The sequence below is a fragment of the Helianthus annuus genome, chromosome 11 (assembly GCF_002127325.2).
Source record: "Helianthus annuus cultivar XRQ/B chromosome 11, HanXRQr2.0-SUNRISE, whole genome shotgun sequence".
NCBI classification, from domain to species: Eukaryota; Viridiplantae; Streptophyta; class Magnoliopsida; order Asterales; family Asteraceae; genus Helianthus; species Helianthus annuus.
Window position 1 is genome coordinate 46,311,417 of NC_035443.2, and position 27,327 is coordinate 46,338,743.

Sequence of the window (27,327 nt, forward strand, 5' to 3'; positions counted from 1 at the left end):
AGTTCAATTGACGCACGAAACAAAGTTAGCACAGTGATCAGATAAATTAGAAGTACTGACGGGAGTTCAGTACTCAGACAGACATAATATTAAGACACGGAATGAGCCCGAAACCCAGAGTTACACTAGAATAGTGTGTAGGAAAGTAGCGATCACAAAACTGCCTTCCTAGTGTTAATTTAAGTGTCGGAAAGTGCCCAAAACACGTCAAAACTGCAGAATTCTGCAGAAAACAACGCAAATCAGCAATTTTCAGCATTTTAACTCTAAAATATAATGCAGAATTATGGTTTAAGGGTCCAGAATACCTTCCTAAGTGTCGGTAATTAAAACTGTCATAAAAGGGAACCTAAAGCACACTAAACTGCGTAATTTAGCACCTTAACGAACCGGTAACCAACTGAACAACCGGACACTACCCGAAACACCAAATTTTCACTAGAAGCATTGTTTTAACATTCCCGAGCTAGTTATGGTCACCGAACATCATAATACACCCTAAATCATTATAACACATACAACTCTAACATCATACTTGGAAACTAACTAGAATTGCCTAACTGACCATTACACCCCAACTAAGACCCACCCCCCCCCCCCCCCATTTATGGTTGGGAACATTGGATCCACCCCCATAATTTTCTAGTAATTTTATATTAGATATGTTAATGGGTTATGGAACATATTACACAAAGGATATGCACATGTTGGAAGATTGTTACTTAAGACAATAAGTTCCTTCATAACCTCATTTCACAAGTTCATCACCACTTCACTCTTTCTTCCTCCTCTCTTACCTATGGCCGTGAGCCACCACCACCATACCACCATCTTCAAGCTTTCATTCATCCATTCTAAGGTGCTACAAAGGTGTAAGGAGCTTGGTTTAGGAGCTTGGTGCCATTAGAAGTGGAAGGACCTTTCTCAAGAGCTATTAACCACCAAGTTTATCATCATCCTAAATCTTTGATTTCTTCCCTAGCCTTGTGCTAGTAGTAAGGCTCTCATAATCTCATTTTGCCTCTTATAATGTTGGTTAAAAGGATATGTAAGTCACTAAACATGAAGAACATAAAGAATCAAGAACATAACTCTTAACATAAAGCTCTAAATCATAAGAATCATTGTTGTTTTACTGTATGTATGCTTCTTGATTGTTGATTATTTGTGTTTATGATGTTAAACATCATATGAAACTTTCTAGATTGTGATTAAACACATGATCTAGCAAGTGAGAGAATGATCTTGTGAAAAAATCAAGATGATCATCCTTTATGTTCATCATGAACTTGAAAACAAAGATGATTTTGTGTAAGATGATGACGAATATATGTTATTAGTCTATTACATGGATGATTTCAAAGATGATTTTCTCAAGAAACCAAGTTTATAAACAAGATTTACATAACCATGACTTTTAAAGAAACTAATCACAGTTTTAGTGTTAAATCAAGTGTAGAAACATGTTACTAACAAGAAAAATTCAAGAAGAAATATTTTTAGAAAACCACACTTTAAAGGGTAACTAGGCTTACATAACAACATAATAAGTTACTACAAGTTTTTACAAAATTTTAAGTTCATGGTGTAGTGTAAATTGTGAGATTTTGGCTCATGGTAAGTGTTGAATGATTTGTTGTTGATTGGTTATGATTTTAAAAGAAAATGATATGCTTTGAAAGCATGGAAACCTCCATTTTTAAGGGGAAACTATGGCAAGATTTTTGTAGAATTTAAACACTTAGAAAAATATTTTTAAACAAGTGTTTATGAGTAAATTTTAACCATGGTTTTTCATATAAAAATTGCCATAATTTTTGTTACAAAAATTACAAATATGGGAGGCTGGTTTTTTATGAATAAAAGTGACTAAATATGTATTTAGGAAAATATATATTTAGATGTCACAATATGTGTGATTACCTGTATATTATGTGTATTAGTTATATTATTTTAGGACTTGAAATAATATAACTCACCAAAATACCAAAAAGTATAATACCAAAATGTTACCAAAATTCCGAGAAAACAAATATATAATTCATACCCAAAAATTGGACAAACCGAAGAAGGAATACGGATTATAAATATATATTCCGGAACTAAGTTCATATATTTTGGCAAATGAGTAAAACGGTATTTTGGAAATCAAGGGAATGAAAAATATGATTTTGATAATTATTACAAAAATATATCATATTTTGTCAAGAAGAAAATACATTATTTTTTAGTGAAGAAAATATATATGTTTTCTTGAACAATTGGAAAATATAATATTTTTGGAAAAACATATATTTTCTTAAACAAATTTAGAATATATTATTTTTGGGTGAAAAATGGATTTATAAAGTATTTTCTAAGATTGAAAATATATTGTTTTTAATGTTTATATGAAAATATAGTGATTTTTGCCAAGGAAGAATTATAGGTAATTTTCTATAAAAGTTTTCTTAAAATATATATATATATATATATATATATATTTTAAGAATATAAATTGGTGAGTTTTATTGGTTAAAAATAATATTACGGAAATTTAAATACAAAATTAAGTTTAAGAATACTTAATAAATACAAGAAAATACGTATTCTTGTACGTACAAATACACACCGGAATACGCCACCAATACCCGGCAAAATACACAAGTCTAGAAATACAAGTATAATTATACCCATCCTTGGGAGAATGTACATGTATAAATACATGATATACCAAGTCAAGATACGTTATTTTTAACAAATATTCCAAATAATTAATGAATATAATTAAGTTAAAATATTATTATTTTAACAAATAATTATACACTTTGGAATAATACAAGTACATCAAAGATGTAACACAAAGATACTAAGTGATAACAAACAAGACTAAGAGTCGTGGCACGACCCAGCCGTCTAATAAACCATAACACGTGTGTAGGTTGTAGTACGGCGTAAGGATACATACTTTGGGTATACAGAAGACAGGACGCAAATCAGTGAGTTCATGTCCCCCTTTTCTTTTAACTGTTTTCAGTTTTATAACTTCGGGGGTGAAATACATGTTATAAATGATTACGATTACAAATGGTATGCTAAGGAATGAACTGTTAGATCATGTGAATGGGTAGGCGTTAACTTGAGACCATTAATCCTTTTACAAGGACCGAGGGGCACGAGTGATAGATCTATTTGGGTGTTGCGAGCCCCGCCCATGGGTCCGCGAGTTGACCGCATGTGGTGACCATGTCGTCCCAGCCAGAAGGCCCGGTATGAAATATGCAAAGGATTGAGCCTTCCTACACCGTTACACACACATTAATGACCTTGCAAATCATTAATTGATCTGTTCACATTCGCTTTCATACCGGTTTACAAATACATACTTACAAATGTTTACAAGATTATTCGAACTCATACATAAATACATGAACTCGCTCAACTTTTGTTGATGTTTTCAAAATTACATGTATTTCAGGAAACAAGATGGATCTTGGGCGCTGTTGTTGTTTTCAAGACATAAATTTCAAGTTTTGATGTCATCCACTTTTGATTTGTAACATAACCTGAGAAATTGTTGGTTGAAACTTAATGACTCATGTATGTAATATTTTAAACTTACGAAATGGATGAACATCATGTTTTAATCATATAGTTGTTTATTATAATTGAATGCAATGATATTGAACAAGTCACACATCATACGCTTCCGCAAAAGTCAGGGTGTGACAACATGAACGAAGCATTTCCTCTAGAGTTTGGATAGTGCGCTCGGTTTAATCGTTGGACTGAGGATGGAAAGCGGTACTAAGATTAAGATGAGTACCAAGAGCGGTTTGAAATGTTTACTAGAGGCGAGAAGTGAAACGACCATCATGGTCTGAGATGATGTCAATGGGAATACCATGACGACAAATGACTTCATTCGTGTAGATACGAGCCAATTTCTCAACCTTATAATCTTCACGAACGGGGAGGAAATGAGCAGATTTGGTCAAGCGATCAATGATTACCCAAGTGTTGTCATAACCTGAGGAAGTACGAGGAAGTTGGGTGATAAAGTCCATAGCGATACTCTCCCCTTTCCAGACAGGAATTTCTGGTTGTTCGAGTAGGCTAGAGGGGCATTGATGCTCATCTTTCACCTTTGAGCAAGTGAGACACTTCAAAACGAAGGTGGCGATATCCTGCTTCATGCCAGGCCACTGATAAGACGTACGTGGGTCGTGATACATCTTGTTAGCACCAGGATGAATAGAGTATCGTGTCTTGTGTGCCTCCTTCATTAAGAGTTCACGAAGGTCATCACGATTCGGTACCTAAACACAATTGAGATAGTAAAGAATACCATCGGATTTGGTTACGAGTTGATCTTCAGCACCACACTTCATCTCGTTGTTGAGGCTACCCTCATTAACGTATGAGTATTGAGCTTCTCGAATGTGGTTCTGAAGATCATCCATGAGTTGGAAACAACGAATACTCTTGACATGAGTTTTACGACTAAGAGCGTCGGCCACAACATTCGCCTTACCTGGATGGAAGCGAATCTCACAGTCATAGTCGTTTAACAACTCTATCAAGCAACTTTGATGCATGCTAAGTTCCTTTTGATTGAAGATGTGCTGAAGGCTCTTATGGTCGGTGAAGACCACACACTTAGTACCATAAAGGTAGTGTCGCCATATCTTCAATGCAAAAACAACTGCACCAAGTTCAAGGTCGTGAGTAGTGTAGTTTTTCTCGTGTATTCTGAGTTTTCTCGATATGTAAGCGATAACCTTGTCCCGTTGCATGAGGACGCAACCAAGACCTAGGTTAGAGGCATCACAATACACGACGAAATCATCATTTCCGTCGGGAAGAACGAGGATAGGAGCATTGCAAAGCATATCCTTAAGCGTTTGGAAAGCCTCCACTTGCTAGGACCCCAAACAAAAGGTTTATCTTTTTTAGTCAGAGAAGTGAGAGGAACGACGATTTTCGAAACGTTAGAGATGAATCAACGATAATAACCCGCTAATCCAGGGAACGAACGAATTTCAGATGGAGACTTAGGAACGATCCAATTCTTCACAGCTTCGATTTTCGCGGGATCGACTTGAATACCTTGTTCGTTGACGAAGTGACCAAGGAATTGAACCTCTTTTAGCCAAAATTCACACTTGGAGAATTTGGCGTAAAGTTGTGCAGTACGCAAGAGTTCGAGAATAAGACGCAAGTGTCACTCGTGCTCCTCTTGCGTCTTGGAATAGATTAGAATATCATCTATGAAGATGATCACGAAATGGTCTAAGTAAAGCTTGCGCACTCGGCTCATCAAATCCATGAAAACCGCAGGTGCGTTGGTTAAACCAAAAGGCATTACCACAAACTCATAATGACCGTATCGTGTACGAAAGGAGATTTTAGGAATATCTTCTTCGAGGACTCGAAGTTGATGGTAACCAGAACGAAGATTAATCTTGGAGAAACACGTCACGCCTTAAAGTTGATCGAAAAGATCGTCGATTCGGGGAAGAGGATAACAATTCTTAACAGTGAGCTTGTTAAGTTCACGATATCAATGCACATCTTAAAGGAACCATCCTTCTTCTTGACAAACAGAAGCGGCGCGCCCCAAGGAGAAGTAGTAGGGCATATAAAGCCTTTATCAAGTAACTCTTGAAGTTGGCTAGATAGCTCTTGCATCTCTGAGGGTGCGAGGCGGTAAGGAGATTTAGCAACAGGCGTAGCGCCAGGCAGTTAATCGATATGAAAATCAACTGAACGAGGAGGTGGAGGACCGGGTAGATCTTCAGGAAAAACATCAGGAAAACCGCAAGCAATAGGAACATCACTTACGCTCTTATCCTTGTCCTTCTTTTCCATCACTTGGGCAAGAAAGGTAAAGTAATCCTTGCGCAAGTACTTGTTCTCTTGAGTACATGACATAAGCTTGAGACCTTTAGAAGGTTCCTCACCATATACATGCAAAAAGTCACCACAACGAAGAGGAAGACGAATAAACTACTCCGAACAAACAACTTCAGCACGAACTCGCCTAAGCCAATACATGCCTACTATGATATCGAAACTTCCCAATTGCATGGGTATGAGGTCAATCGAAAACTTATGATTGTTAAGATTCACGGAACACTTGGGAAGAACAGAATTGATAGTTACCGACTTACCGTTAGCGATTTCGACCGCGAATGATTTTGGCAACTTAGAGCGTCTACACTTAAGCAATGGTTCGAATTCAACGAATAGAAAACTTTTATCCGCGCCAGTATCAAATAAACAAGAAGCATAGACATCGTTTACAAGGAACCGTTGATGATATCATTGATGTTCTGAGCTTGCGCTGCTGTGACGACAAAGGCTCATCCGCGAGGTTGCTGCTGCTGGTTGTTGTTGTTGCATTGTGAACATGTGTTGCTCAGGTGGTTTGGGTCTCCACATTTGTAGCAGGCTCGACCATTATTTGCTTGAGGCTGGCCTGGGTTTTGAGCGAAGGTTTGGTTTCGGTTACCTTGTGGTTTTGGGCCACTTCGGCATTGGTTTGCGAAATGTCCAAACTTGTTGTAGTTGGTGCGCATGCGGCACGGTGTATGGATCAGATGGTGGTATAAGCAGGTGTTACACTTGGGATGAGTCCCAGTGTAGGCTTTCTTCGCAGGCTCAGGGTTTTGGGTGAGAGCGACTTATTGTAGGGGTTGAGGGTTTTGCGGAGTAACAACTGCAAAATTTTGGTTTGAAGCCTTCCGATTCTTACCCTTGTTGTTGTTTTTGGTGGGTGGTCTACTCGGTGTAGGTTCAGTAGTGACTTGGTGAGCTGTCTTAGACGAACCCTATTGTAGAAGGTTCCGTCCAGGATTTTGTTATGGTTGAGTTTGGCGGCTAAACGGAAGGTATCTTCGAGGGTTTTAGGTTGGGCGGACTCAACGAAGTTCATAATGGAGGGAGGAAGGCATCGAATGTACTTAGCGATGGCCTTGTCGATGGAATCGACTTGACCAGAGCATAAGACATGTGAGGCCGGCGTTGTCGCTCCCCACTTGCTTTTAATTCCAAAACTCGTTTTTGAGTTGTTGGAGCTCGCGCGGAGGGAAAAACTCGTCCTTCATCAGCTTTTTGAGTTCGGTCCAGGTTAGGGCATAGGCGACGTCGTCGCCACGAGTGTTGCACTCAGCAGTCCACCAATCGAGAGCTCTCGATCAGAAGACACCTGTAGCGTTCGTGGTTCGGAGGTGATCGGGGCAACCGCTTTGTCGCAATGTAACTTCAATGGCATCGAACCGCTGAAGCATCTTGGCTGCGCCCTCTTCGCCTGTGAAAGGTAATGGGCTACACAAATTGAACTGATTAAAGGTAAAGGTCGACTTAGGCAGATCAGCCTTATAGTCAACCGAAGCATGAGGGGATTCGGTGTTGGGTGCTGGCTGGATCTGCTGACCATGTCTGGTATCACCTTAGCCATCTGCTTGGCCATGAACTTCATCATGTCCTTTTTTGACATCGAGTTTGAGTTGGGCTTGACCCTCAACCTGGAGCCTGACTTGGAGCCCTTGCGAGAGTTGGAGAGACGGTTGGAAGACATCTAAAGAGTCGAAATAGAGGGTAAAGGATGAGACTTGATCATAATATGTTTAGAAAAATCACGTTTGTTTGCATGAATGAGCATATAGGTATTTCACATAGCATGTAAGTTCACATAGTTTGCATAAGTATAGCAAGTACTCGAAATGTATAATCACGTATAAAGACTAAAAGGAGTATAAATTTAGTGTGTTATCAAGAATTATTATTGTTTTAGATTGTGGGAAACGTGCACATTGTGCATCGTTTTGAAACAAACGAAGTATCAAGTATAAAATATATTAAAATTGAGATAACATAAAAGAGAGTTACCGTAAAACTTGGAGTGTCACGGAACCTAACTAAGATTTTTCCAAAGTGAATCGAAAGTCTTTCGAGTTAGGGCAACGTGTTTTGGACTAGTAGGTAGAATACTCTCGTCGAGAAGCAATTAACAGTATTCACCCTTCTAGTTACTACACGTCCCTAATCGATTGAAAATTCGAAACTTTGGCGGGATTGAAAATCGAGGAGTAGGACTAGCGATCAAGATGCAGGTTTCACCCCTAACTTGGCAACATCGTATCCTAAATGTGGTTGGCACTCACCAAATGGGTCAAGAAAATTAATTTCAACTCGTTGATGAGGGTCCACTAGAGTTAGAATAGAAAATTTTCCATCAAGATGTGGATTTCCCTCCAAAATTGATAGCGTAATTTCGTGAAAAGTCGAATAACGCGAATTGAGAGTCATTCACCAAAGTGTGGGTTTCACGCCTATTTTGATGACATCGTCCCGTTTGTGTGATACAAGTGTCTTCATATCTTCAAGTGTATGTTTGTGTAAATGTCTTAGGAAAGACATATGTATAATTTAAACGAAATGAATAAATGAGAAGCATAATAGGAAGAATCGTAACATTTAAGCTTGAAAAGCAAGAATGGTCAAGTTTGGGACTTAAACTATAGACTAGGTCAAATCATGGCAATTCTACCTAATTCCCTATAGTTATGGCTCTGATATCAATCTGTCACACCCCAACCAATGATGGAAACATCGAGGCGAGACGAGGAAGAGATTGCTTGAGACTTCATAACGCTAATTACGACAATATTTAAACAAAACCGATTTCATTTCGTTGAATAATTGTCAAGTACAACATTTGAAATTCGAAGTACAACATTTAACTCGAAATAAGAAAAGTACAACATTTAACTCGAAATAAGACAAGTACAACAAGAAACAAGTACAACATAGTTTTCAAAACAAATACAACAACCTAACTAGATTTCTGTCGTGTGTATCTAGTCAACCCTACTAACTTTCATCAGCATCAACGTCATCAAGCTCCTGCAACATGTTCAAAGTATAGTTCAATACAAAGATTTATTGGCGAGTATACAAGTTTAGTAATAGTATAAGTATAAAAGAGTTTAAACAATCAACATGGCATAACTGTTATCTAAAATTAACATACGAATGGCATGCGTTTATAAAAGTCAACACAATGATTACCGCTAGCGTAATCCTATCGTAGCAACGATAGGACCGTTCTGTTTTAACTTAACATGACCACAAGACTATAGGCGGTGCGTTACTCCAATAGCGCTATACATGTTAAGGGGAGGCTCGTACGAAGTTAATGACAAGTATACCAAATAAGAATGTTCCAACATGTATGAATCAAAGAACAACGTATTAAGCATCTATGAATGATTGTATGTGGTGATTGCATAAAGTATGTGTGTTTATGTAAGTTTGAATATGAAAGTATGCATTTGAAAATACGAAAATTTATCCCGTCGGAGCACTCGTTGTGACACTAAGTTACTATGATTTCTTGGATCCTAATTTGCCCAATAGAATCAGTAACGAGGAACTCAAATCTGAGATAAACAGAAAACCGAACATGCAAAACACTGTTCGTGCGAATGACAGTTCGTGCGAATGGATGTCTGTTCGCGCGAACATGGTCCATACGCACGAGTGGAAGTTTCCAGTCGTGCGAAGGGCATGTTCTTGACATTTTAACCATTATTTGGTTAATGTTCTGATTTCGGTTTTGGATTTATATGTTATACTTATATAGTAATATTATTAGTAGTCCAGTAAGTCATATAGTTCACAGAAGTCATGTATGGAGGTATAAACCTCATTATATGTTTCACCAAAGCACAAGTTTGTTAACATAGTTAACAAACCGGTTGGTCATGAATAAATTAAAGAAAATAAATAAATACCAAACAGTCGAACAAGGACAACCCGGGCGTGTCATGCGTAACATGGCAAGTGTACGAGGCGAGGCGGGGGTTAACTTATTCTGAGTCTAGGAGATTGTTTGGGTATTCGTTTGCAAGTCCAAGTGAGGTGGTGGAACTAGATTGAAAACAAGGTTTCCATTGTTCACACTTCTGTTAAACACAGACTCACCCATGTTGAAGACGGGGATCCGAGACAACTGATATGCGTAAAATGCAACATATAAATTGTATCAAATAAGGTATAAAAACAACCCTTTTTAGTACTAATGTTGGGAAAAGTGTGTTTCTTTGTATACTTTTGATTTTCAGGAATAAAAGAGCTTAAATGTACAAAAGGAACAAATTAACGGCAAAAACCAACATAAATACAAAAGAAGAGAAGTTGACACTTCATACTGACCCTCCGAGTTTCACCCCAAGACCAAAAACAACAAGTCAGAAGGCTGACACGGGGCTATGCCACTGAGGCACGGAGCTGTGCCCCACTCCAGATTCTATGAAGAAAAAGACAAACAGAAGCAGGCAAGAGACAAGGGGCTGTGCCCATGGACACAAGGCCGTGGTCAATTCCCAGATTTGCAGAATTTGGGATAGTACAAGTACAAGCAAGTACAATGGCCACGGGGCCGTGCCGTTGATACACAGTGTAACACCCCGTGTTACGAATGTCAAAGTCAAAGTCAAGATTGAAGTCAAAAGAAGAAAAGATTGCTAATTGCGATCTGTCACTCCTTGCTTAATTACTGATTTGACTTCTTTGACTTGTAATCGAATCTTTTATTTTAATCGCTTTAGTTATATTATGTGGAATATCTGTGAATAATCGAGGTTTTATAGATGTTTTATCGCTTTATCGCTTATCGCATCGCAATCTCATTCGCAACACAAATCATGCGTTCTGGATATTGTATTACGTGTGTGTGCTATCTATGTGTTACTTGTGCATGTTTATTTATGTTTTGTGGTGATTAATCGAAACGCAATCGCAACCCTATTGCAATCACAATCTAATCACAAAAGTTAAACGCAATTTACTTAGGATGATTGTAAGTTAGATATAGTATTTGTGTGTTTGTTATCGATCTATCGCATCACCTAATCGAGACTCACTTAGACGCATCACAAAACCCAACACGCAAAATGAAACACCGAAACTTAACTCGTCGGACCACCGCGATCGAATGGCCGATCGATCGAATGGCCATCCGATCGAAGTGCCATCCGATCGGTGGCCTATCCGACACCTGCACCCTTTCCCTTTTTAGCAACCTATAAATACCCACCTGTCACATCATTTGTGATGTAACAGCTCTCTCATTCGACCAGCAGTGTTCTAGACCTCATTTCTCTCGATTTCTCGCGATTCTTGTAAGTTTCTAACTCAAATCTTGTACTTCTATGATCTACACACACTTTTTCATCTTTTTCACCTTTGAATCATAACTTTTAACCGTGAAATCAGTGGATTTGAGGTGTTCTAGGGTGATGTCATCATGGAGTTCTTATGAACTTCAAGATTTGGCTTCATTCCACCAAGAACAACTTAGGTTTGAAAGATTTCCACATGAACAAACAATGTTTTCGCACAGATCTTAACATTTTCGGAGTTAAAAAGATTGAAACATGGTTTTCCAACTTTCTTTCAACTCTTTTACACTAAATGCACTCAAAACCGATAGAATCGGTGCTTGTACAGACCTTCTACTCTTTCTTAGTGATGTGTTGGTTCAAGATCTGGTTTCTATCAAAGAGACAACCGATTTCGGGTTAAACATGAACAACCGTCACGAACCAATAAACTGATCGGATTTGGGTGATTCCTGTTCGATCGGATAACTTGGGTCATGATGGGGTTTCTGTTGTCTAGCACGTTGTCACACCGTCTCGATCAAACCGCAAAACCTTCAAAACTTAATAACTTTCAAGTTTGCAAAAAGATCAGATCGCGGGACAGGTCACCGTCCGATTGGGTTGTCATCCGATCGGATTGCCATCCGATCGAACCGCAGTCCGATTGGATTGCACTTGGTTCCACACTTCAACTTTTTCTTCAAACTTTCAAAGATCTGAACGTCGAACAGATTACAGTCTGATCGGATTGCCATCCGACCGAACGACCATCCGATCAAGTGACATTTGGAACTTCGACACTTAATCATTTTCATAACTTCCAAAGAACATCAGTTTCTAACGGATTGCCAACCGATCGGATTGCTATCCGATCGAGTGACAACCCTGCTGTGAACTTGTTCTCACTAAGTGTCCTACCAATCGGATCGCTATCTGATCGAACGACCGTTCGATTGATGACCTGAAGGGTAGAGATACTTCTCTGTTTTCAAAATGCTACAACGAAAACTTCAAAGCCATCATACACAAACACATCCTTACCAAGCGAATGTCAATCCAATCGAATGGCCATCTGATCGGGTGACCATCCGACACTTGATCACTTTGCACCGTTTATCGCAGCGTTCTTCGCTTATGCTATCGTTAACCGTTCAGGCTATTCTCTCAGCGCTCCCTTCAATCCAAGAGAGTGTTTACTTGTTAAGCACGATCTGTGAGTATACTCGAACCCTTTTTGCTTTACGCACTTTTGGGTGTTACATACGTTACTTATCCAAATCACATCGAACACACAATGCAAACATTATTTATACGCTGACCGTTATTGCATTTTACGTGTTATTCGATGAATGCTTGTATGTTCTGTTAACACAGTGATTGTTGCCTAACACCTTAGCAACGATAGTACTATAGTTTGGACTCAACACCTGTCGTTGACATGGGTTGTTAAGGGCTTTACTTCACGTGTCCCAGTGGGGATATGTGTTGCGCATTCTACAACTCGCAGTCACGTCTGTGCACATTTCTCTGTCGATAACCTACGTGCCTTCACTTTGTACATGTTACATGCTGGTTATGCGTAAACGATTTCGAACTCTATTATACTATTAAACTTGTATGCTCACATTTACACTATGTGTATTGACCTTTATTTTAACGTATGTGATAGGTGTTTGAGATGCTAGGATGTTGCTTGCTTTCATGGAAATCGAGTAGGAGAGTCTAGAAACAAAGACAATTTATTTATTTAATTAAATCTGAGTTGTCGGAACAATGTTTTGTTTTGAGAATATCTATGTCTGTAATGATAGATTGCTTGATAGGTTATGGTATGGGACATAATATTAACTATCCGGTAATTTAGTTGTTATGGAATTTCTCTTGACAATCTGTTTCGCTCTGTGTCGCGCCTCGATGTTTCCGTCATCGGTTGTGGTGTGACACACGGGGTCGTGGGGAATCTAATCTACAGCATAACTAAATGAAGACAAGGAAGAAGGAAGGCACGGGCCGTGCTTTACAGGCACGGGGCCGTGTGAAGGCTCTGTTTCCAGCTATAAACAGGGGAGCTTGGTTTCATTCCAACTCATCACTTAGCAAACCACTTCTCTCACACTTGCCATCAGTCCACCACCACTACAATACCAACACCGACCACCATCATCCATCTTTCATCTTTTAGAGTGTGTAGTAGTCTCAGGATCCAAGATCGATCGTAAGAGTTCTTGTCAAACAAAGGCCATGCTTGGCTAAATCTCTTACATCACTTGGTGAAGACAAATCTTTTATGTATTACTTTTGATTTCCAATCTTTGGCAACTTTTTATTTGTGTATGTATTAATGACTTTAATAACTAGTTTTTTATATTGAAGGTGAACTTTACTTAATCATTTCTTCATGTTTTGCTGATTCACTCATTCATGTCTTTACAGTATATATAAAGCACGTTAACTACCTGGAAGGGGTTTAGGTAAAGTTCTTGCCTCGTTCAGTGTATAGATCCTGCGAGGACCTGATTCAGGCATAGTAGGACTTCCCTTGAGGCAGATAGCATCAAATCGGGGGAAGTAAGAACCGATTGTAATCCCTTATCTTTAAACTACTATTAAAACATTAACCCAACTTTGCGGGACTGTATCCCTGCTGACTCAGACCAATAGGTTGAGGGTAACGCTGCCTGGAAGTGCGCCTACCACTTTTCGCATCAATAACTTACTTAATTGTCTTTCAATAATCCAACCTTGCGGGACTGTATCCCTGCTGACTCAGACCAATAGGTTAAGGGTAACATTGCCTGGATGAGGGCCTACCACTATAACTAAAGATAATCTCTTAAAAAGCCCAACGTGCGGAAATCATCAAAGGATACATAAAAGAGGAGTTGGAACCAAGTGATTCCTTCTTGTCTATTTGTTTTCCTTATATTTACATTTTTATTTTCTAGTTTATCTTTTAAAACTTTTATCAAAATTTGGTTAGGTTAGACGTCAACGATAAGCCGGTATTAAAAGCTCTTGTGTCCTTGGACGACCTCGGTATTTTGCCATCACTATACTACGTCCGCGATGGGTGCACTTGCCTAACGTGTGTAGGATGATAGTATTGAATCGTGTTATATAAATTTAAAGCTTGATTCGCGAGTAAAGTGCTTAAAATATATCTAAAATTTATACCCACACCCTCACACGTTAATAACATTCAACACTTAGGAAAATGCCAGAACGGGAGTAACAGATGCTCTTCGCGCAAAGGAACTGCTCAGTCGCGCGAACTAACTGGTCAGTCGTGCGAGTGGGCCTTTCCATTCATGCGAATGGCTCTTTTTTGGGAGGATTTGGTTCGGTTCTGTTTGAACAGCCTTGTTTCTTGGCTGGAATCAACTTCAACACTAACCCACAACTATAGACTTAGCTTATGAGCTCGGTGGGTTCTTGATTCTGCCAAGTTTCAATATCAGAAGTATTTTATAAAAGTTTGAAAACATAGAACTTCAATATTTAACTTGGACCCCAATGTGGTGAACTTCACTAGTAGACTACCAAGGCAAGTCTGAGGAAGCATCCAAGAGGTTAATCCGAGTAGTGAAGTTAAAGAAAAGTATAAAAAGTATAAGAGTAGAAAACGTCAAGTCGGCGAGCTAAGACTCACTTAAAGCTTTTGGAAATGCCTTGTCCGAAACTTGAAGTGCAGAGATCTCGAGAGAGAATGAGAGTGAGTGGAAGGTAGGAAGTGGGGGTGGAGGGTTGTATTTATAGGATGAGGGGACAGTTTGTGTGAGTGGATGTTGGGACGAGTGGGCCACTCATGCGAAGGGGTCTGCCTAGTCACATGAAGGGGTTGGCTCAGTTGCATGAAGATTCAAGTTTGATTGTTTTGCGTATTTTAGCCGGTTTTAAGCGTTTCAAGCATACAAGTATGATGTATATGTATAATGCATAAATGAATGCACGTATAAACTGTGATTGCAAGTATATCAAGTATGAGTTTGCGTACTCGAGTATGTATTAATGTTTGCACGTATCATAAGTATGTAATGAGTATGTATTCAAGTATGTATAACAAAATGTGTAAAGTGATCGAGTTTTATTATGATCAAAGTCTCGGATTACAATGTTTGGAAAGGAAATACGAATACAAGAGAGTTACAAGTTTCCAAAAACATAAATACAAACAAACTTTCTAAATAAGGAAAGTTCCAAAAAGTGAAGCGTTACATCACCATTCTTGGGGATTCTTATGCTAAATCACACACTTTAATCCACCAAAGTTACCATTTTTTACATGTTAAGCCGCATAATCATAGATATGCTCTTCACACATATATCATATATAAACATACAATTAACATCATCTAAGCATCAACATGCAAGATTCACCCTAAAACATCCTTGTTTTAGTGTGTTAACATACTTATCAAGCATACACCATCACGATACCCATCCATATACCCCACGGCTCAAACTATACACACATACATCCAGTTTGTAATGAAAAACATCACATAATAACATCCCTCTAGTTACAAGGTCATCACCCAAAAACATACAACATACAAGCACTTTTAACATACTTGAACACACATCACAAACACACATTCATACATACACATCCACAGTCCAAACCACACCCATACATCTTCTAAAATCTTCCATTTAAACACTAGATTAGTTTGTTTTTAACAAAGACCCATTAACATATAACCTGGTGAACATATCTTGCACAAAATAGACATTTTAAAAAGATAAACAACAAGAGATTAAGCATTTACCACTATCCTAGCTTGGGAAGATTTACGACAAACTTCCACACAACAACATGCCCCTAAACTGTTGGAAATCCGAAACATCACCATCAGCATTTGCAGCGGAAGAATGATACAAACTTGCAGACATGATGATGTTTACTAGTGATTCAAGGAAACGAATGCAAAGAAGTGTTTGCAGAGAAATTAAAACGAATAATTGGACAAGTTCAGTGAACGAAATTTTCTTGATAACCGGATAATATGATTCCCGATAATATTTAAACATACATAATGGCGGTTAATTTTGGCGGGTAACTGCCATTGCAGTTTGACTTGAATACTTGACCCGCTTATCATCCTAAAACCGCTTATCATCTAATCTAATAAGTAAACATCCTAATTATATGTTAAACATACATACATGACGAAATAATAACAATAATAAACATAACTAAAGTTTAATAACTAATGCAGTGATTATAATTCTAACACAACCCCCTTAAACTTTGGTTATGTTATAGCCTTGTTGCATGACACTCCGGTTAGCATCATCTACTTCTTTCTTCATATTATCGAAATTAAACCGCTTCCTCTTCTTGTGTACATTCCAGTCGTCTTCACATCCCTTCCTAGCAAATAGTGCAAATTGCGTTGTGTCACCATTGTCATGATCATTATCTGCTGCAATTTCTGCACTTTTTGTCTTCCTGTGACGGCCTCCCGAGAATTCAGCATCATCATTCACCATCTCCTTCACATGCACATCTTCTTGCACCGATTTGAATTTATAATAATACTCCAGAACATCAAGATACATAGAATATATGATCCTGATGTAATCTCCATCTTGATATTCAAATCCTAAGTCTTTTGCAATAATTGGCCATGTGTTGTCGGTAGTAACGTCTTGGTATCCTCCGTCTCTTATGACCAGAATAAATAAACTTAACAAGTCAATTTTCTTTTGACTCGGTGAATAAGGAGGAATTGGTCTCGATGTTATTCCCATATATACATACATGAACCATCGAACCATTTCTTCAAATTTCTTTTGAAGATCAACCTTATACTTAAAAACATATTCTCTATCATCAAGCATATTTATTAATGCTTTGCAATCTGCAAATTCGTGGAATTCTAACACTCTTAAAATCAGTAAATTCCAATCACTTTCATTCTCATCCGAAACATTTAGAGTTTCAAAATAAGAATTCAGATATTCTTCTTTGAATTGTTCATCAACATTTCCCAGTTCTTGCAGTCTACGCTTCTCATTTGCACCCAACTCTTCCTCCTTCGTTAGACCAGTTTCATCATTTATTGAATTTATTACCGGAGTTGAAAACATGGGATATATTTTACATCTATCACCGGATTTTTTGACCGTAAAGCCTTGTAATGTTAATTGATCAAGGCTTAAAACATTCCGATCAATCTCCGGTGAATAAAAAACACTTTGAATGTTCAGTGTTTCATTCCCAGTTTTCAAATCAACCGATCCTACCCCTCTTATAAACAGAAAATTATTCATACCAGACCTTGTCTCTACACCCATCATATGTTTCACCCTTTTGAAAACATTAATATTGCCTGAAAAATGATGATTGAACGTCGGATTAACATACCATATTCCTGCCCATTGTCCACCATCGGTGCCAGTGACAATCATTTCATCTTTGCAGTGAACATCTTCTTCCTTTCGTCTGATCCCAACGTTGATGGCCTGTTTTAACAGTTGCGTTGCTTCATCATTATCTTTGGCCTTACAGTTGTAGATATGATGACCCGGTAAGTGACAATAGTAACAAAGTCGAATACGAGGGATTCGCTTGTTTCTTTCATTAATTTCGTCGGTACAATGTTGACAAGGAAGAGTGGTAGAAGTTGCTTTGATTTCTGATCGTTTTCCAGAAGTTGCTCTGATACCACTATGTTGGAAATCCGAAACATCACCATCAGCATTTGCAGCGGAAGAATGATACAAACTTGCAGACATGATGATGTTTACTAGTGATTCAAGGAAACGAATGCAAAGAAGTGTTCGCAGAGAAATCAAAACGAATAATTGGACAAGTTCAGTGAACGAAATTGTCTTGATAACCGGATAGTATGATTCCCGGTAATATTTAAACATACATAATGGCGGTTAATTTTGGCGGGTAACTGCCATTGCAGTTTGACTTGAATACTTGACCCGCTTATCATCCTAAAACCGCTTATCATCTAATCTAATAAGTAAACATCCTAATTATATGTTAAACATACATACATGACGAAATAATAACAATAATAAACATAACTAAAGTTTAATAACTAATGCAATGATTATAATTCTAACATAAACTTAGTGGACAAGAAAACAATAAGGTGATGGCACCAAGGCCATACCTTCGGCCAAGATAGAGGTATAGGGTGGAGTGATTTCGTAAAAAGTATTGTTGTTTTAATTAAACATGTTCCACAATCTCCTAACATATGATTTGGTTACATTTGGATGGCCATGTGATTTAGTTTCTCTAGTTTACTAGCAAATTAGAGCAAGAAATATACTAGACATGAAATACCCACTCAAAAATACATAGTTTAGTGAAAAAATATAAGTGCAGATGTTAATTTGTGACCAAAATAACATTTACGCGGTAAAACCAAAAATACGATACGTATTATTTTTTATCTATTATTCACGCCAAATACATAGGTAATGTTTGGTATGCAGGAATGAGAGGTGGAATGAAATGGACTATTACAAGGGAATGAAAAAACATGCGTTTGGTTGGTCAAGGTAATGGAATCACCAATTACATAAGCCATTCCATTCCCTCAAATTCATTTCATCCACATCCCCTGTTTTTTTTTTCATTCCATTCCCTTGCACCCTTCATCATCAACCCTACCAACCACCATCACCACCCGCCACCCACCGTCGCCGCCAACACCCGTCGTCGACAACCACCACCCTGGGTCGCCGCCACCGGCCACGCCGCCTTCACCTTCCGTAACCGGCCACAACCGACCACAACCATCGCCAACCTCGGTCACTGCCCACTACTACCACCGTCGCCGCCACCGCCGACAACAACTACCCCACATCACCGCTACCCCACATCATCGTCACTGCCGTCATCACCCTCCGCCACTGACCTTCGGGGCCACCGCCCGCCACCACCGCTACCCATCAGGGGCACCTCCACCGATGCCAACACTAACCACCTCCTGCCGTCGTCACCCTCCGCCACCGACCACCGCCACTGCTGACGACAACTACCACTCGCTACCACCACCCTCCGCTAAGCTATCAACGGTACAGAGTAAGACTTATTAATTGTTTCTTTTGATGTTAGTGCGAATGTCAAGGATACAAAGCAGGTAAAGTTGATAATACTATGGAAAAAGTAAACCTGAGGTCGAATAATGGTAGCAACAAAGTAGCAGCAATGATCTTAACTTCTACCAGTCACGTGATAATTACGATTCGGAAAAACGTCGAGGGATCCTAAGATAAATTGAGGAAGCAACTCGTATACGCTTGGGTCGACCATTTGAAGATGCATCTCGAGTGAGGAAAACATCGGTAGGGTAAATCCAAGTTTTACTAAGAAATCCTTACTTAATAAACGATCTTACGTTCGCCATAACTTTGTTAATCATGCTCACGTTTATTGTGTTTTATGTACTTAACCATATTTACACTTTACCAAGTGTACAACATTAGTATTTTAAATTTTCATGTACAAAAGCAATTTGATTTATTTAGAAAAATATTTTTATTAAGTTTTAGGAAAATATTTTTTTGATCCGAAGTACAAAATTTACTAAAAGTTTTTATTATATTTTTGTTATTATTTTTATAAAATCAAATTTTGAGGTCATAAAATTTTTAATCGTCACCATGTGCCCTCAACTTTAATTTTCCGAACTCTGGGCACAGATTACGAAAGTGATTAGGGTTGTAACGTTCAAGTCGTAATAGACGACTCGTTAAAATTTAATACATATTACCAAAAATCACATCATTACACTTGTATTCGGAAATTCATAACAATCTTTGTTTGATTTACACTAGTTCATACAAAGTCAAACTCAAAATGTCCTATTCAAAATAAATTCATCACATAAAAACGTTGCCGTGCTGCTGACCGCATATTGGTTGTCTTGGAACTGGATGAGTGTTCGTCCTCGTGCCTTCTAGTCATCTTGGTTATGTGGGTTGGCTTGAACGGCTCAATCGTAAGGAACGAGGTGGGTGCCATAGGATACGGTCGGTTGATCCATGTGGGGAGCGTCTGATTGGTCGTACGGTTGGATCATAAGGTGGGTGTTTGGTTGCTCAAATGGGGGAGTCACGGATTTGTGAAATCATGGAACTTAGGGAAAATCCCATAATTCAAGAATACAAATCACATGAAAATATTATGGAGTATTAAAGAGTAGAAAAAGTCGAACTCTTCGACAAGGTACAAAAGATAAGGTGATTTACTTTAAAATCATTAGAATCTCGTGGAATATTATAGATTTGTTCCGGTGGTTTATATAGGAAACGATATAACAACCATATGGAATATGATAAAATAATAAAACTTATGATAAAGTAATAACTTATGATAAAATTATATTTCATCATAAAATATTGAAAATTTTAGGTTTGGCACATCATAGGGTTTAGTATGACTTCCGTGCGTCACTTTCATAATTACGTTTGCATTCGCAATTACCGAGTTTTCGTATGGTCCTCGTGTGTCTACCTATTGACGTACAACTTAACCCAAAAGAAATCGTGTATTAATAAATGACTCAAGTTGGGGTGCTGTAAAATGACGTGTTCGGATAGCATCCAGGAATTAACATGGACATGTTTGACGTATCAAAGTGTTCTTAGTTCTCGTGACTAAATCTTTGATTATGTTTTTATTTTTAATTGTATTTGATTCTTAAATAGTACCTAATTCAGAGTTGAATTTCATATAATCTGTTGCATCATCTACAAGAAAAAAAGTAAATATATTAATAAAAAAAACTTATTTTTTATATCTATACAATGTGAAAGGAAAAAAAAAGCTGACTAAGAATACATCCATCCATACTATGTTGGTCATTTTGATATATTAGAATCATCACATCAAAGAATTTAATTAACTAGTTCAATATAAATTATTACCCACGTATACATATGAATTAATGAAGTGTATTTTAGGTCAAAGATTTTTAATATTTTCAAACATTGTGTTCTACTCCTTCAAACATTTTATATCTATAACTTTTATACTATATTGGTGTTAAAATATTATGTTTAACTAATATATGCCTGACTTTTCTGTTTGTAATAAATTATACAATGATACTCTCTTGAGAGAAATTGGCTTAGTTTAGAATCGAAAGGTTTAATACTTTGTATATTTAACTGATTATATTAGCAGACATATTTATTAACCTAATGATTCAAACTAACATGAATCATGTTGATAACTAATTAGTATTGGATGTAACATGAATCATGTTGATAACGATTCTAGCCTAGTGGTATCTAGCATCTAGGTGTGTAAAGTGGTATCTCATATTCCCCTAAGATTGAGGGTTCAAGTTCCACGGTGGACATTGGTGTAGAATTATAAGTGTAGCATTAGATAGTATGTATGGGCCGTTTGTAAAACTAGAAATTTGTTAAGAGTGTTATACTATACTTTAATAACAATCTATTTCTCTTGTTAAAGATACAATAATGTATATGCTTTCCTATTATACATACAAGAAAGGCAAAATTTAAAAGGATAGTAAATTAAACGAATGGTTTATGTAGTATATGTTTATATTGTGATTTTGGTCATTTATTTAAAAAAAATGATATCTATGGACAATAATGGACCATGTTGTTCAGTGTTCACTCAGAAATAACATTTTCAGCCCTTGGAGTGAATGATTGTGTGTTTTTGTCATTATGTCATGCTACAAGACTTACACGTAAGATTAGTTTAGTCCTTTTATATCCTTTCTCAATTTACGCATGTTTAGATAGGTCGGCTTTCACTCATGATCCCATAAGTTAGTTTGCATCGATTTCTCTGTTTTCCCTCCATCATCGTCTTCTTCGTTCTCCATAACATACCCTACATTTACCATGTAGAATGAGTGCATGTTAATCAGGGCGATTTAACAAAGATGGTTTGGCATATTAGGGAAAAGACTAGTTAACTTGAACCACAAGAGGTTTACGCTAAACAAACTATACATATACTCTAGAATATGACACCAAATAGAGAGAAAGTTGGGCCATCACAATCTTGGGAACATCCATGGCATTGGCTTGAGACATGGAAACATGTCTACTCATTCAAAGGAAAAAAAAAGAGTGGTTAATTTTGAACAAATAAATAAACTGAAACATCCTATTATACTGACTACTAACCCGGTTAGTGACATCCTTTTTTAATACCAACTTGGTGATACTAACTACTAACCCGGTTAGTGATATCTTTACGGTACGTTGTTAAAAAAAAAGAAAAAAGAAAAAAACATTATCAAAGTACAATTTATACGTCATGGTATTGGTATGGAACTTGGTTATGATGAATGTTTGCACTTCATTGTTACTAGTTTGCATGCCAATTTTTGTTTATGGTTAAATTAATAGTAATCATTATTTTCTTCAAACCCCCTTTTTTCTTTACCCCTTGTAGTTTTTAGAAATACGTGAACACACATTTGTGGATCAAGCCTCACAATATTCAATTTAAGTCTAGCAAATTTTAAATTTTATTAAGGCTGATGGTTATGGTATACCGGTCCTTGTCACATCATCCTCTTTGGCGTCCCATAGCGTCTCTAACCTATTTCCTGGGCGCCAAAGGGGGCACCATCGTCCTCTTCGCCATTCTCTTATCTTAATGGGCGTTAAGGGTTGCACATGTGGGTGCCACTTTTCAAGAGCCAATCACATTTTTTTTCCTTCCTTTTTTTTTCTTTTTTCTTTATTAATAGGTAAGAGTCTTTATCCCATTACATGCAAGTTAAAGGGAAGGGTTTTAAATCTCCCTATGTGACATGGAGTCTACGTGACGCTGATGTGGCGTGATAAAGCCCCTAGGGGCTTTAGACTATGGGGTGTGGAGGGGCTTGGGTTGGGGGCATTGCTTGACACGTGGCGAGGGTGGGATCCACAAGCTAATACTCAAAAACTAGGGGGGTGTGGTGGGGCTCGCTTAGCTGGGCGTGGCCAGCCATATGAAATTTTGTAAAAAACTACAAAGAAAATAAAAAAAAAAACCTACATTGAACCAGCCAACCACAACCCGCCATGTCACCCAGCCCTCCGCCTCACGCCAAACAGAATCTCCACACCAAGCGGGCAACGCCTATCCAAAATGGAGCACCCTGCGTTAAAGGGCCAAAACGCTCACACCCATCGGTCTTCTACCACACCCACTAGCTAACTTATCAACATATGGGTCGGTTTGGTTCGGTTTTTACTATTAACCATAACCATAACCGCTAGTTCGGTTATGGAGTTTTGGTAATCATAACCATAACCAAACTTCGGTTACGGTTAATCGGTTATGGTTCGGTTTTGGTTAATTTCGGTTAAGTAACCAAGCAAGGTTTGAAATAAATAGGGTTGTGCACGATTTGAACTTAGCTTGAGCCTATTTTATAAGATAACGGAGACTAAACTTTTTTGTTAAACTACCGATTTGGGGTTCTTTTTAATAAGGTAATTCTCAAACAAACAAAAAATATGGACATAACATGTCACACCCCTTTCTGCGGCGGAAGCACGAGGTGTGATCATGAAAGGTTCTCATTGCATACGAAAGGTAAACATACTACATGCTCATGAAAATAACTTCAAATACCATAACTTGAAATCATAAGTTAGCGTTTACAACGCGAGTTAACATAAAACATTGTCTTAAAAGGTTTACACTTTATTTAAGGACAAACACAAGCGACATCCACGAGCATAAGAGAGACCACGCGCACATCCATCCTAGTTACCTGAAATACATGTGAGTTTTGGAAAAACGTCAACATAATGTTGGTGTGAATTCATGCCGTTTTGTTTTGCACTTTTGTATACTTTGTATGAAAACATATTTTGTGAATAAATCGAGTTTTCATAAAATCCAGTTTCATGTGTACACCACGTACTCATGTATGATTCAAATTCTTCTAGAGTACCCCACGTACTCAAGTATAATCCATGCTTTTCTTGAGTACCCCACGTACTCAAGTATTCATCAAGTTTTAGAATGGTATGAGTTTTTATGTAAATTAAGTATTCCTGTAGGTATCAGGGTTGTTAATGGGTTGCAAAGCCATTAACATGTGACACGACATAGGAAGTCACCAAACCTTAGGCATTTAATTGGTATATTCTGAGACACAAAAGCACTACTCGATACTCGCCCTCATCGAGAGTGTGGCTGCCCGGCACCCGTTAGATCTAACCTTTTGTTCTGCGGTCTAGGTATATTGTTGATTAATGGTGCTTCTGTACCCTATTCGTGACACGATTCCTCGCATCATTTTTCATAGCGCATCCTACTTGGTACTCGTTTCTCACCAAGCGCGCTTCTCATATTCCTATTTCACAACACACTTGGTACTCGTTCTCACCAAGTGCGCTTCTCGTTTTCTTATTTCACAACACACTTGGTACTCGTTCTCACCAAGTGCGCTTCTTGTATTCTTATATCGCTACACACTTGGTACTCGTTCTCACCAAGTGTGCTTTTTATTATCATACCATTTGTTAAACATAAAAATATCTGTAACATGTATTTCACCCCCGAAGTTATAAAACTGAAAACAGTTAAGAGAAAAGGGGGAGCATGAACTCACAACTTTGCGTTCCTGTGCGTCGTAAACTTCACCGGGTTTGCTTATTTAACGTCGTAACCTATACGCGTTTTCTTAACGTTAGTCGCTAGACTTGCGTCGCACAAGTTCAGTCACTCACTTTTGTATTCGTATTGTCGTGTTAAAAATATTTCATATTTTTAACTAAGTATCTTACTTATATTATTTTTTGCAAATTAATATAAGTATCTTGTGTTTTGCACTTTGCACCCGAATTATGTGTCTTGTATATTGTATGTGTATTTTCATGTTTATAATCCTCATGAGTATTTAGTGTATTTTTACGTCTTAATACGCTAGCACGTATAACACATACTATATACACTTAGCACAGAAGTTGGTGATAAAATAATATATATTTTTCTCTCAAAAATATACATACTTATATTCATTTTTATTCTTGAAGAAATCCTCATTTCTTATCACCAAAAATTAGGGAAACCTTGGTAATACTCTTAAATACATTTTTAGGGAATAAGTTTCTCAAAAACTTATATTTTTCTAAGTATCAAAATTTATAAAAATTTTGGCAGAGTTTCCCCTAAAAATGGAGGTTTCCCATGTTTTCAAAACATGTGTTTATTTTCTTTTAAATCGTCAACAATCATCAACAACACTTATCAACAATAATCATCCACGAATATCACTAATTTCTCCATTTCATGAACTTGGTTATTTACTAAAATTGTGTAGTAACTTACTAGCACATTTAGTAAGTCTTGTTATCTTTAAAAATAAGTTTAGTTTCTTAAAAACCTTATTTTCAAAGAATATAAAGTTTCACAACTTCTAGTCGGTTTTTTTTACGAAAATTATTTCTTTGTTAAAACTTTTGTTACACAAGTGTCCATACACTTGTTTGTTCACAAAAATCACTTTTGTTTGTGTAAGATCCGGTTTAGAACATGTGGTTCCTTTTGACGCTTGGTCTTTTGAAAATACCACTTGTAGATACATAGATCGGCAAGTTTTAAACACTTTTTTTTACAAGTAAAAATACTTTTACACAAGTTCATGTTTCTCGAGTGGTAGAGTTTCACCTTTTAACCCTTGTACCGTCCGAAACAAGCTTATGTCAAGATCTATGATCTTAACAAAGTCGGGTTAAACGGTGATCCGAGCTACCACAACGTAGATCGGGCCTAAATAATCCCACAAATCAAATACTACAACATTTACACATCATGTGAGCTTTTATCCATCATTTAAGTGTCTTTTAGTAGACTTTAATGTATCAAATTGCAAGATTCCAAGTTTTAACTGTTATCTATCATATTAACCACTCTAGATTAGTTCAAGAATGTGTTTTAAGTAACTCACCACTAGCTCGAGGCTAGGGAAGAATCTAGACGCGAATGTGGTGGATAAAAGCTAGAGAAAAAGGTCCTTCGTGCTCCGAGTGCACCAAGCCTCCTAATACGTGATCCTTGATGCTTGGGTATGCTTGGAATGGCTTGAACAAGGGTCGAAAAATTGATGGGTGATTAGGGATGTTTGGCCGTGAGCTTTCTAGAGGGAGAGAGGAGAGTTGTTTGGTGTTGTGAAGTGTGAAAGTTCATATGTGCCATCTCACGATATTTATAGACATTCCATATGGCATATTCCTAGCATATTCCTGGCATATTCTTGGAATATTCCTAGCATATTCTTGGCATATTCCTGGAATATTCCTAGCATATTCCTAGCATATTCCTGGAATATTCCTAGCATATTCCTAGCATATTCCTGGTATATTCCTGGAATATTCCTAGCATATTCCTGGCATATTCCTGGAATATTCCTAGCATATTCCTAGCATATTCCTGGTATATTCCTGGAATATTCCTAGCATATTCCTAGGTTTTCTGCGTTGTCTGCGTTTTGCAGTGTAAGCACTGTGTCGCGTAGGAACTCACGGTACGCGCTTAAACTTGAAAAATAACGTTTTTAAGCGTTTCAATTTATTTTTCAACACGAACCTGATTAAAATAAAATTTTAATCATAACAGAATATTTGTGGGATTAAATATTATCCGGGCGGCCACCAACGTTCGTTTCGCAGTTTTGTCGTAATTAGTTCTGCACTTAAAGTGTGTTTCGGGTGCCTTTTAGTGCGTGTTTTAGCTTTCGTAACGACCATAAATTAAACCCTGATATGTACTCTTGGGTTTTAATGTACCTTTGTCGTAGGACCTACACCTAGGCCTCAATTCTAATGTCTGACTGCTTTCTGCAGTTCCGTTGACACAGTGTGTCTTACCGGTGAGTTTACTAATATTTCTGACGCAACGCTCTCGTTTTTGCATAAAGCAATATTTTGTAGTATACAACGTGCATGAATTCACTTGCTTAGCTTCTAATCAGTCAATGTTGACATTTAAGCTCATAATTGCAGTCATTAAATAATAATTAAAATGTACGGAAGTTACCGGTTTTGTGCCAGTTGTCACAGTCTCCCCCCGTTAAAAGAATTTCGTCCCGAAATTCAGGTTGAACTAACTCTCGCAGGAGTCTTCTTGAATAGGTGGGGATACTTTTCTTTGAACTGGTCTTCGCGTTCCCATGTATACTCGGGTCCGTGCTTAGAGCTCCAACGTACTTTG

The 27,327-nt window shown here is 37.7% G+C and overlaps 1 protein-coding gene across 1 annotated transcript; it reads left to right on the top strand.

The window, feature by feature from the left end:
• Positions 1-18,658: 18,658 nt before the first annotated feature.
• Positions 18,659-19,150, top strand: LOC110888197 (rho GTPase-activating protein gacO-like). Its single transcript, XM_022135737.1, has one exon. The coding sequence runs from the start codon at positions 18,659-18,661 to the stop codon at positions 19,148-19,150; it is 492 nt and encodes a 163-aa protein (XP_021991429.1).
• The last annotated feature ends 8,177 nt before the right edge of the window (positions 19,151-27,327 follow it).